Source organism: Candoia aspera, chromosome 6 (assembly GCF_035149785.1).
Source record: "Candoia aspera isolate rCanAsp1 chromosome 6, rCanAsp1.hap2, whole genome shotgun sequence".
NCBI lineage: Eukaryota > Metazoa > Chordata > Lepidosauria > Squamata > Boidae > Candoia > Candoia aspera.
The window spans coordinates 59,355,912-59,369,415 of record NC_086158.1 but is presented as its reverse complement, the minus strand read 5'-3'; the positions used below and the strand labels follow the sequence as shown (position 1 = coordinate 59,369,415).

Genomic DNA, 13,504 nt, shown 5'->3' with positions numbered 1-13,504 from the left:
CGGCTCCAAGGCTTAGAAACGGAGATGAGCACCGCCCCCTAGAGTCGGACACGACTGGACTTTATGTCAAGGGAAACCTTTACCTTTACCTTTACACTCATGTAATAATTCTTTATTTCATTTTCCTCCATTATCATTATGGCTCTAGGCAATGTACAAAGATAAAACATCTACTATTTACAAATATAAATACAATGCAATGGCGTCCCTAAAAAGTAGGATGGTGACAGGGAAATAATTGCTTATTTCCAGGATCCAGGGAAGGACCCTTAAGGAGGTGGTAAACTATGGCTTTCTTCAAAGTTTCAGGAAACAGCTCCTCCTGCAATAAGGTGTTGATCACCTCCTGGATCCAGGTAACCACACTAATTCCTGATCTCTGTAGGAGCCCGGAGGCACAGGGGACATACTAAGCAGCAGTTATTTATTTCATTGGACTCCACAGGCCAAAAGGACTCCCAGAAAATATGGCAAGGCATTGGTCCAGTCTTCATACATTCTGCCCATTTAAATCAAGGCTTTTGTGAATCTGAGTGACTTTGTTGACAAAATGTCATGCAACATACAGTAGCTGCCAGGAAAGAGATCTAAAAGCATCTTCAATAGGGAGGTTATCCTCTGCACACGCACACACACACACACACACACCGCCAGCAAACAAGACTTCTGGCCAACAGCTTGTGATACAGTAAAGAAGGAAAAGAAGTACACTTCACTTACTGCCACAGTGTAGGCTTGAAGATGAGCTCATACCCATGCTTAGTCTGATTCACTTCTGGTCATCCTCCACTGGTGCTCTACATGTTGTTTCTGCCACTTCATCTCCTGGAGCAATTCAGTAAACCAAGGAACAAACTGGAGTTGGCAAACTGGAGTTGGCAAACAGACCAGAGAGTGATTGCTTCAAGATTGCATCCTGTGGCCAGTGTCTAACCAGGTGTTCTGTAGAACTGCCTACAGATTGTTGGTGTCCTGTTTCAGGTCAAGCACTGTCTATGCACACATAAAGTCATGGTGGGTAAATGGGATTTACTAGGAAGAGGCAAATACAGGTAGTGACAGACAGGATATGGAAGCACCTGTATACATAATTCCCAAACAGTTCCCAAGTTCTTAAGAGCTTGCCTGGGTAAGCTTACTGGTAGTCAGACTCTGGAGGAGCAAACAGAGGCATAGTCTCAGTTACAGTCTGCGGGGCAGGGCATTGCAGCAAAATTGTCAGCCAGTCACAGAGAAGCAGAGTTTCGACTAGCAAGATTTACAGGAAGCAAATGGAGAGAATGTTGGTGTTCCCTCCAAAAAGTTGATGGGTGGTGATGGTTCTTAAATAGATCTTGCTGCCGGTACAGGCAATCAAGGATGGGGATGCTCTTGATGGGCAAGAAGCTGTGCAGGATGTCATTGTCCTGCTTGACAATCTTTGTGACATGCTCCTGGGCTGGAGGGAGGTCTTGGATCTGATCCCTCATCACCTTATGCTGCCAGCTGCTCAGCATGTTCCCTGGCTCTGTCAGCCTCCAGAGCAATGCCTGCCAGGTCTTCCTGGTGTTTGTTTGGAGCATCAGGAACAGTGTCTTCTATTCAGCTCCTTCCAAATCTGAGCTGATTGGGACAGTTGGGAAATTCCCCAAGCAGCTGCTGGAATCCTTCTGGATCCATAAAGCATCTGGGATGGGCCATTCTAATCAGCCTGCTTGCCCCTCAGAGATGACAAGGGACAGATAATCTCACCTAAACCAGAAGTGATCTGACCATGGCAAAGCACTGGATGTTATGCCCTCCATATCCAGATCACTAAACAATTACTCTGAGGCAAACACAAGGTCTATGGCTGCCTGTATATTTGGGGCCTGAGATTACCTGGGATGAACTCATGGTTGCTATGGAGGCTATGAACTCCTGAGCTCTCCTAGACCCAACACCTGAGACATGGAGTTTGAAGCCACCCAACACCAGCAGGCAAGGTGACTTCAACACCAGCCCTCAGATACACCAGCAGGATTCTCAGTTTTTCAGCTTAACAAACAGGAACTCATGCCCAGTCAACTCAGGAACAGACACCCTGGTGACAGGAAATTATCTTTAGTGCCATCCCAAGTTCCCAGTTTTGGCACTTAGGCTGAAGAAGGACCAAAACATGGGAAGGCAGATTTATGGGAGGGCAATATTAGGGTCCTCACCCTATCAGGTTTCAGTAATGCATGCCAGATCTACCTGCAAGATCATGGATGAGCTTGCTTTTGTTACAGAGACTTGGCATTTACCATCACCAACTGAAGGCCAATGTCAAGGTCACCAATGACCACTTACAACACTCCAGAAAAAAAGAAGAAACAATGGCCAACAGCAAAAAGCAGCTAGAAACACAGAAGCATGATTGTAAAATTGGCAGGAAAAGAAAAGAGTAATGAATAGTTTTAAAATTTAAGGGTTTTTTAAAGGATAAATATTCCCTGTGTCAGAATCACTCATTTTGATTCCAACTCTCCAACAGAGAATATTGATTGCAGTCTTATTTTCTGTGTTAATAAAGAATTTTGTTGTTGTCTAACATTCTGTGCCCAGAACTATTTGGAGCATTCGAATTAGCATCTTACTATAAATGCACAAAGCCGCAAACTAGCTGAGCCCTTCTGGACTTGTGATGCAAAAGTTGAAATGACAGATAGAGGTAGGCAAGCTTCAATGAAAACAAATGGGTGCCAATTCGTTCTTCCAGAACACAGGTGGTGTACATTATGCAGGGAAAGTGAGCCAACTCATTTTGTTCAGGCAGGAGTGTGGCTGAGCCAAGTTTCTGACAGGCAGATAGCTTGCCTCGTAGAGTGGAAATCTAAATGAGAAACTCACAGCAGGCTGGTTTTTAGAGATGCTGATTTAAATGAAGTGTCAATACAAACAGAATAATATAACCACTTTTATGCTGGATAGAAATTTGGGGAAATATGAAAAATGAAATGAAATGAAAGGATATTGGCACAAAATAAAGAATTGTCTTTCTTTTTATTGTTGCACATAACTAAAATGTCTGTTTACATAAATATAGTAACACTGAATGTACCATCTAGTTGGTGGGAGGCAGGCAACAGTGCAGTGGCTTGCAAATATCTTCTTTATTAGAGATCCTAGCTTGCATAGAATAGCTTGAGCAAGCTTGCAGTAAAACCGGGCTTTGGTTATGCTTCTGGCATCCTGGCCAGTATGTGCCAGTATGTTCTCACTGTTAGTAGGGAATGCTGCATATCTGAAAAATATGATTAAAGCTGCTAAACCAGTCTATGAAATGTTCCTAAAAAGTAGTATATAAAAATCTTGATTGACCAAAGCCATGATGGGTGGCAGAGGTCATTACTGACAGACACATCTGGTAAAGACCGTGACATAGGGAAGATTGTGACATGAAATATAAGAATGTTAAACTTCAAAAATTAACCAATTAAGATAAAGAAAAATAGATATGATGTGTGTCTGTCAAATTTAAAGAAAGAGGAAGGATGTAATAGATTGAATGAAGGTGGCCTGATCTTGTGGAGTGGTGCTCATGAGTAAGTGTAGGGAGATGAAGGTGTAATTATGAATGAAGGAACTAAATTGTAGTCAGAAAGTACAGATTGGTGTCATCTAGGTAGTTATGGGTCCATATGAAAGTAGGAATCTATAAGCTGCTGATAGTTATATGCCATGATAATGGAAGAAACAGATAAGGATGGATGAGCAACTTGTTGCCCTTAAGATGCAGTTTACAACTTCGCAAAAATCTTGCAAACAGTTGTTTAAAAAATATGCAAAAAAAGGAATAAAAGTGGAATAAAATCTGAACACATGTCACAATGATATGGACCAGAATTAGGCAGACTTACATATCTTGATGATAAAGCAGGACGGCTGATCATTCTCTCTGTGAATCTAGTGAAAGCAAATTTGGTATTTTCAGTATGTGAAAGTATGTCTTCTGATATAGCTACACAGACTTTTAAAAATAAGATATTACCCTATGCACCATTTAGAAACAGACTCATGTTGTCTTTTCACAGTGAAGTGATTTTAGATTCAAACAAATCATTGGCCTGATTTTGCATGACAGGTTTTTCTAACCTGTTAAAACCAATCTTGTGACAGTTTTTGTATCCACTGAAGTAAATCTGACCATTGACTTCTTGTTTTCATTCTCTGAAATAATTGCAAGATGGCAGTTGTTCAATTAAATCCTCATTAGGATGATGATCCCTGCTTTCAAGGTGTCTGAAACTATCTAAGGTCTTGATCCTTATAGTAAGGTAAGCAAAAGCCCTCCAAACCTGTCAAAACTTATTTTCCCACTTAATGCTACACATGGTAATAATTTAAGAGTCACTAAACATTGGAAATACAACTGATCCCAAATGCACTGAACTACACCATAACAACAAATCTCACTGCCCTGATCAAGCCTGGTTCTCTCCATCAGCTTTCCATTTTCTTGCTAAGCTACTTTGAGGAGGATTTCTAAGTTCAGTATGTTGTATAATATATGTAGTATAATCTTAATGACAGAATGATAAGAAATCTGTAATTGGTAATAGTAGAAGTACAGTACTAAATATTCAATTAAAAGGGTTTACCCTTGAAAAACACTTAAATTGATAACTTTCACTGGATTTTTTAAAAAAAATATTTATCTGTTCAATTGTGGCCAATTCTCAGAGACTGCCTGGACAAGTCCCTGCAGTTTTCTTGGCAAGGTTTTTCAGAAGTGGTTTGCCATTGCCTCCTTCCTAGGGCTGAGAGACAGTGACTGGCCCAAGGTCACTCAGCTGTCTTCATGCCCAAGGTGGGACTACAACTCAGTCTCCTGGTTTCTAGCCTGGGGCCATAACCACTACACCACAGTGGCTCTCAGATGTGTTATAATAGCATAGTAATTGGATTAATTGGATTAATAATGCATTAAAATGTATCTCATGTGCGTGTTTTTACTGGCAGGAGGAAATGGAACCAGTTGTTTTAAAACAGGTTATTAAATGACTGCAGCACCTTAATGCCATTTCTTCCCTTCCTTGTTTTCTGGAGACACAGTTCTGCTGATAGCAATTCTTAAGGCAGCAGCAATACTCCTTGGGCTGCTTCTATAATTCTTATTTGTTAAGTTTCTTTTTCTGAACTATTTCTTATCTCCCTCTTTATGCCGAATAAAGAGCTGACATTTTGATCAGGAGAAGAAGCAAGGAGGGAAATGCACATGAAAAGGAATATCAGATTGAAAGGACTCCCCCGAGCGGACACACGTATAAATGTATAGAGAGAAACTCATCTCTAATGCAGCCTTGGGGACTTGAATTATTTACACTCTTTTAATCCTCTTAACTTCAAATCACAATAACTCATATTGCTTTACAGCCAGGCTTTCAGCTGTATTATGTGCTCAGGAACAATTCCTGAGGCAATCACTGAATTTAACAAATTCATAATCTGCTTGCATTTTCTACAAGTATTTTGAGACCTTAGACATCTCTTCTTCATTCTTGTATACTTTTATCAAAATCATATTTTCAGTTTCTATACGTGGTAGGCAAAATAACAGGGATATTATGGTCAACAGAGAGCAGGAAGCAAAATTATCTGCCCCTACCCCATATAAACCTTTTTGAATGTGAAGCAATCTCAAGGTTATAAAGCCACCTTGACAGATCCTTACATTTAGATCTGATTAAAGGTAAAGTAATAAAGGTGGTGGTGGGGGGAGCTGTTGGCAAATGGTAGGAAATATGCACAGCTCAGTTCCTGCTTTCTGAAAATGCTCCAGAAATGATCTCACATATTTGCTGTGCTTAAAGGGTAACAGATTCCTCTTTTTATTTGGACATTCATATATGTTGTGCTCTCTCAAATATACAAACTTTCATTTGACCAGGATATTATACTTTCTAAGGTGCTGGACTATGACCAGAAAGCCCTAGATTCAAGTCCACCCTAAAATGCAGAAGCTACAAGGTGACTTGGGTTCAGTCACTTTCTCTTAAGTGAACCTACCTCTCAGGATTGCTCTTTATGAGAAAAATGAAAGAAGGGGACTTCTGGGGAGACATGGCAAACTGAAGACATCTCCACAGAAGTGGAGCCAACAACCACGGCCAAGTCTACTCACTGGTTCTGTGGAACCTCTCCAAATGAGGAGAGAGATCACCAGCATGTGCTCCGGATGGCTGCTCTTCGCCCAGGCCTTTGGAGAGGATGACTGATGCCCCCCCCCCCCGCTTCTTTCTTTCTTTTCCTTTGTTCCCTTCTGGGTTTATTTTCTTTGCAATCACTGTTCTTCTGTCTTGGGCTCTCTGTGTGTGCATGTGTGTTTTCTATTGTTCTTTGTCTTTAAAGGTTTTAATGATCATAAACCACCCAGAGTTGTTGGGAGTTGGGTGGCATATAAATTTAATAAATTATTATTATTATTATTATTATTATTATTATTATTATTATTATTTTAAAAATCATTTTCAAAATGTGTGCAATCCTAATAATTATTAAGGTGATAAGAAGATCTAAGATTGGTTAAATAAATGAATTTTCATGTGGACTTCAAGTATGTAAGACAAGACTGCAAGCAAGTTACATGGACTCTTTTTTTAATGAGCAGCATTATGCACTGGTTTGGTCCCATCCCCCTAAGATGAATATAGAATTATACATTCAAAAATATCACACCTCTTTCCTGCCCCTGAGGGCACAGAATCCAACTCCTGAGAATAAATAAATCAGTTTGATCTAGTGGTTAGAGTGCTGGGCTAGAACCCAAGAGTCTGTGAGTTGTAGTCCCTCCTTAGGCATGAAAGCCGGCTGGGTGACCTTGGGCCAGTCACACTCTCTCAGACCAACTTACCTCATAGGGTTGTTGTTGTGGGGAAAATAGGAGGAGGAAGGAGTATTAGGTACGTTCACTACCTTGAGTTATTTATAAAAATAATAAAGACGGGATAATAATAATAATAATAATAATAATAATAATAATTTGCTTTACTGCCTAGTGGGCCCTCTGTGAATTAGATCTGGTGGAATTCAACAAATTGCATTGATTACAATATTCATTTAGCTTCATTCAAATGTATTTGAAGTCTGATTCAAATATTTGAATTTTTACTTTACTGCCTAACTCATTCCAGTTGTACAACTTTGTTTTATTAAGTACTGCAGAACACTCTGGTTACACCATTCCCTTTTGACAGGATTAACACATTAACAACCCACATTGAGTCTTAGTGCAAGACTAAACTCAGCCTTTCTTTCTCATTTCCTAACAGTTACTGACTTTCCAGTTTCAGGGACTATTAGCCGCTGATAACTGCTCATGATTCTCTCTGTGTCTTCTCTGCCTTTCTATAGACTGCTGTCTCCCACAGGCATAGGATCCCTCCCAGACCCTATTTCATACTGGAAATGATGGATGGGGGTGGAAAATACCCAAAGCAGATGGAGGTCCTCTAGATGAAATAGAACAATTCAGGATCTCTGGAGAATGGAGAAGAACTCAGGGAGGATCTTTCATGTGCTTGAGAAATTACACTTTTATAAAAGAATGGGGAATCTTGAAAGGCCTGTTTTCAGACATATCAGAGCAAACAACTGCCTGTACCTGTTTGGAGTGTATACTATTAATAAACTCTGCCATACTTTTTCTATAGTGCCTTGGACACATAGGACTTTTAATGGCCAGATCCAGAGATAATATAATGAGACTTTATTAGACTGCATGAAATCCCATCATAGGTAATGTACATTCCAGACTGTGTGCTGGATAGAAAACAGTCTCACCTTTTCCCACATTGACATGCCCGTCTATTGAAAACTTACTTTTAGGCCTTTCTTTATTTGCCTTTACTTTCATTGGGAAAAAAACATGTATGTGTGCAAGTGTCAGAGGTTTGCCCCAGAAGCCATAAAATCACTTCTGGGACTTCTCCTCTGTCATGGGTTGTAAAAGAGGGAAGGGGGTTCACTAATTACTGCTTGGGAAACCAGAGACATCACTGAATGACACAGCGAGCTGGAGCCAGGCTGTTGTGGCTAGCGCCTTATCAGAAAAAGGACACCGAAGAATGCAGCTGGAAGTAAAACCAACTTTGCATAATACCAAAGCAGCTGTAAATATTCAATTTCAAAGACAGGTGGGAGGACAGGGCAAGAAAAGGAGGGAATTGGGGAATCTTATTCACTTGAGTCTTTGCATGGATAGGGGACTGTATCTTAAAATAAAGAGAATCTTTACTGAAACCTAAAGGGCTTCCAGAGAGATTTCTTGCCATTAGGATATCCGAACCCACGATCCTCACAGCAAGTGCCTATACCTACTGTAATGCTTTATCTCTAAAATAACATATCCAGAGATATATGCATCTGGTAGCTGTATTTTTAATCCTTTCCCATCCCCACAGCCTTTAATTGGAATTAAACTCTTCTGCTGATAATCTTGTTTTTATCTTGTTTCTTGACTTTATATTAGGTTTTTTAAAATTGTTATGAACTTTCTTTTAACATTTCTTTGTTATCAGCTGTTTCGGGCTGGCATGGCAAAAAGCAGATTTTATTGTTTATTTGTAATATGTAGTCCAGCTTCACACTTCCTCTCATATTTATTTAGGACAAGCATACAATTAGACAGAACATCACATTGCTGTAGTCCTCCTTATAATCCGCAGAAAGATAATTTTAATATTTAGGGAGCCTCTGATTCTTCCTGTACTTGAGGAGGAAAATGTACTTCTTTGTGTATAAAGAAACAATGGATTAAGCTTTTAAAATATATTATTTTCCAATCATCACAGTCACAGCAGCTCATGGTTGGTTGACTGATCTGAGGACAGCAAACAAACTTTTTTTAAAAAAAAGAGAGATGTATAGAGTCATATTTTCCTGGTGTTATTTATATCTACTTTAAACATGGGACAATATTTACACAGAGACTGGCAGCCAGACTGGCATTGTGGTTATATGACCATTTTCCCTGAAGGTGGATAATATAAAACACTTGTTCATAGCTGTTCAGAAAGATGTGCATATTTGGAGAAGAGTCTTACAGACGCTAAAAATCGTGTTAAAAATGGCTGCCTGATTGTGGTCCTAGAGTTTTACATCTATCCTAACATACTGCCATGATGCTAAAAACAAAAAACACCTGGTGTTCTGAAGGAGCACTGACATGAAACTAACGCTAAAGGCAATCAATCAATCAATCAATTCTTTTCCCCCATACTCAAGCACTGGCTAGCAGGACATCAGTAGGACAAATTAATGAGTCAATCTGTTGTGAATTTTTGTGGATATTCTCCTATGGAAACAGATAGGAGAATGTGATGTCAATGCTCTTATATGACTGTGTCTTCATATCTACTTTGGAAGAGCATCTGGTCAGATAGATGCACAAATCACACTATCCCTCTTCCTTTTTTTCAACATTACGTATTGGTATATCTGGCCTACAGAAATCAGTGGTACAATGGCAGAGGCAGTAGGCAGAGGAAATTGTATTCCTGAAAGTTACCTTGGAATTCTTACGAAAAAGTTGAGCTGTGATAGATAGATAGATAGATAGATAGATAGATAGATAGATAGATAGATAGATAGATAGATAGATAGATAGATAGATAAATTGCCCTTGAAATTATGAGATCTGAGGCTGTGGTTGGGGATTTCTAAATTTTATTACATTGCTTCTAGTACTTGTGTGAGAGGAATAGTGCCAGTGCATTCTTATGCATTCATTGCCATGAAGAAACCTAGAAACTTGTGGAAAGTTTTTATCCTTTCCCCAGGGTCACATGGAGCCAGCTCATGAAGACATTTTGAGGTTGGGGCAATGTGCAGGACCGCTTTCCGGATCCTTGTGTACAATTAAGTGCCAAAATAGGCCTTTTGTGGTTATAAAGGGAAGTAACCCACTGAAGCCAAAGGCAGATTCTAGTGACCCTTTGAACCTGAGGCGTTTATTGAATTCCCTCCACTAAACAAAGACCGAGTTAGAAGTTTTTTCCCCCCCTCCCTAAGGAATATAGGCCCTCCACTGCTATAAATTAATCACTTTGGGACCTGCAGCCGTTACCACCGTACAGCAGCTAAAAAGAAGTGGGGTGGGGTGCAGCGGGGAAGAAAGGTGTGCTCATCCTTATCCTGGAGCCTGAACTCTGGCCCAAAGCATTGCATTTTGTCCAGGCGTTTACACTCCTGAGTATTCCACTTGAGCGGGTAGGAACACTCCGCCATTTATATCCCGAAGTTTATGGCTTCTTAAGGGATAATGGAGCCATCAACTGGGTTAGAGTAGAACTCCCATTATCCTAGTCAGCACATAGTTGAGAATGATGCGAGTTGTACACTGCAACTTGCAATCAACCTCAGGACGATAGCAAGTTAGCTGGGAGGTTGAAATCGTCGAGAGAAAAATTATAAGGGGTCGCCCAACACGGGAGCCTTTGAGACCATTGCGAGCTGCATCACAGCGACAGCCCCCGAGTGGAAGAGGCTACACGACTACGATCCCCACAATCCCTTGCGGCGGCAAGCGACACTATTAGCCGCCGTCGTAAATTGCTTTTCTTTTAAGCCGTGCTCTACGACTGGATCGCTTTACGGTCGAGAGCTGGATCCGCTTCCGGTAGAAGTTGACGGAGAAGTCAGTCGGGTGGTTCTCTGTAGCCCGGAGACGTGACGCTTCTTGGTCTGCGATGGGAAGAAGCCGATTGTGACATTCCCCTCGCTCCCTCCCCGCCCCCTCCTCCCTTGCCCGGACAAAGCGGGCCCCTCCAGGCCTGTCGGGATGGAGGAAGAGAGCATGGAGGAGGAGGGGGGCGGCGGCGGCGGAGGCGGAAGCATCAGTAGCAGCAGCAGCAGCTACGAGGCCTTCATGGATGACCAGAACCACAACAACTGGGACACTGCGGCAGGAGGGCGAGGCGGAGGCTACGGACAGCCGCCGCCTTGTCCGGGGGAGTCCCGCAGCGCGTGTGGGCACGGGGTATCGCTTTCGGCTCCGGAGGAGCTTGAGATCCACATGATGTCCGAGGCCGCCAACGGGCCAGGGAAGGGTTGCGAAGCCGCGCCGGGAAAAGGAGGGGCTGCCGCCGCCGCCGCCGCCGCCGCCGCCGCCAGCATCAACCTCAACATCAACCCTTCGGCCTCTAAGTTCTGTGAGTGAGGCCCTGCGTCCTTGGTCCATTCTTCCTGCGTCCAGCTCAAGGAAGGTGGGGAAGCGTGCTTTGCACCCTTCCCTCAGATTACATTCTTGGTCAGCAGCTGGGAAGAGGTGGCAAGCCAAGCCTATCTCTTTCCAGTTCATTTATCCTCTTTCATGGGCAGCTGTGGCCACCATTCCACTTTTTGCTCTATCCCTCTTGTTAGCTTGGCAAGGGATGGAGAGATCTATTTGATTTGGTGGTGGATTTTGCCCTGAAATCTACAAGTGTCTATAGTAAGTAGTGGAATATGAGATGTAGTGTTACTTTGGTCTTGAGGTTCAATCTTGAGATCCAAGTTGCTCTTCAAGTCTAGTGGTGAAGCAATTCCTTTTTCCTCCAATACCGTTGAGAGGTGACCAGCTGTTTTAACACCGGGCACTTAAAAACACAAACACACTTCATAATTTTGAAAGTTCATTCATTGTATGATATATTAATATTGGTATTATTGTTTATGTATTCTTTCAGATTTGTATCTAGATCAGGGCTGTACATACACAATAAACCAACATTTTAAAATAGATTTTGAATGTCAGAATCTTTGCAGTGAAAAACTTTTAAGAGGTGATTAGTCTTTAAATGCTTACATTCTTGTAGAGAATTGTGTATCTAAACATTTTGTGATTAGCAGTAGAGCATATGTGTTCAGATCTATAATGACCTCTTTGCAAATATACAGTTTAAACTGCCAGTTTGTTTTCAAATATCTGTATATATTTCTCCTATGTTTTCACTCAGTAATTTCAGACACTCTTGTGTATGCTTTGTTAGAAATAACTAAATCTGTGGTCAATAGGCATAGGACAGAATCTGAGTTAAAATAGATAAATGTTCCATTTGAATCTGAAATAATGCAGAACTACTTTTCTCTCTCAAGTATATAGTATGAGCTTTGCATTTAAGTTCTATATGTGTTGCTAATCATGCTGCTGGCATTCTTTTATCATTGTAATATACTTTTTCTTTTAGTAATGAATGTTATAACAATAGAAGATTATAAGAGCACATATTGGCCAAAGTTGGACAGTGCCATTGACCAGCTTTTAACTCAGAGTCCTGGTGATTATATTCCCATTTCCTATGAACAAATATACAGGTAAGGAAATATAAAAGTATACAATAACAGATTATTTCAAGTTTGCATTATTTCAGTTGCTTACAAGGTGCTAATGAAAACTTTTAGTAAATGAGTATAATATTTAAAGGTACAGTGTTAATTCTGGCATTAGATTTCTAAGTATTTGGGCTTTAATTAAAATGGAATAAAAATAAATGTACTGGGTTAACATCTTTCATTTATAGGAATTTATTTTGTCTCTGTTAGAAAAACAGATATACATCATAAAAAAGCTTGTTTGCTTTTCTTTGTAAAATAAAAAGTGCAAGGCTTACTTACATATTTTTAAACTGTACAATTGAAGACAACTCTGGAGTTTCACCAATCAAATGAAATACTTAATTTAGGATTTTGAAAAAAATGCCAGATCATTTTTTAATATACTAAATTTACAGTTTTAAATATTTTAGCCTATCCTCCCAAGGCAGTTGACAACAAATAGAAAACCATTATATTAAAGAATGCATTGTTTAAAAATGTAGTTCAGCTAGCACAAAAGAATTGCAAACTATAGTAATAAATTAGCATATAGCATTAAACCCATTTGAAACATGTGGTTCCTTGTGTCTGTGGTCTGTTCTGTCTTAAAAATAAACTAGCCAACAGGTCTCAAATCAATTTCAGGGCCCAGACAGGCTTATATGGGCACAGATGTATTTTCAGATATACTGTTATAAACAAAATCTTGTTAGAATTAATTTGTAGCTGTTTTTCAGCAGTATACTAGAAAGGAAGAATTGTGATACAGATTTTATAGTTTATACCATGATATTCAACTAGCCATCTCTAAGTTTTTGTCCTAGTAATGTGTCTTGTTGAATAATTTTGGAAGTATCAGAAGAAATAGGTTCAGTCCTTGATACTCATGATTAAAAGATGAGACTTTTTTCTCCCTTACTTCAGGAACTGACCTCATTCAGCATCTTTAAAATAGCTAATTAATGTTTAACATTAATAAAACATCCATGCATTACAGTTTCGTGGAGTGGTTAAAGTACCAGTTAGAAATTGGGAGACTGTGAGTTCTAGTCCCACCTTAGGCAGAAAGCTAGCTGTGTGACCTTGGGCCAGTCATTCTCTCTAAGTATTAGGAAGCAAGCAATGGCAGACCACTTCCAAAATTTTGCCAAGAAAACTGCAGGGACTGGTCCATGCAGTTGTGAGGAGTCAACACTAACTCAAAAGCACC

At 40.3% G+C, this 13,504-nt stretch overlaps 1 protein-coding gene across 1 annotated transcript in view; it reads left to right on the top strand.

Annotated features, from left to right (window-relative positions):
* Positions 1-10,611: 10,611 nt before the first annotated feature.
* CACUL1 (CDK2 associated cullin domain 1) overlaps positions 10,612-13,504 on the top strand; it is a 44,438-nt gene continuing 41,545 nt past the window's right edge. Inside the window, exons 1-2 of the mRNA XM_063307225.1 lie at positions 10,612-11,150; positions 12,168-12,294. Of these exons, the coding sequence (XP_063163295.1) occupies positions 10,781-11,150; positions 12,168-12,294 (497 nt within the window). The 5' untranslated portion in view covers positions 10,612-10,780. The remainder of the gene's footprint in view (positions 11,151-12,167; positions 12,295-13,504) is intronic.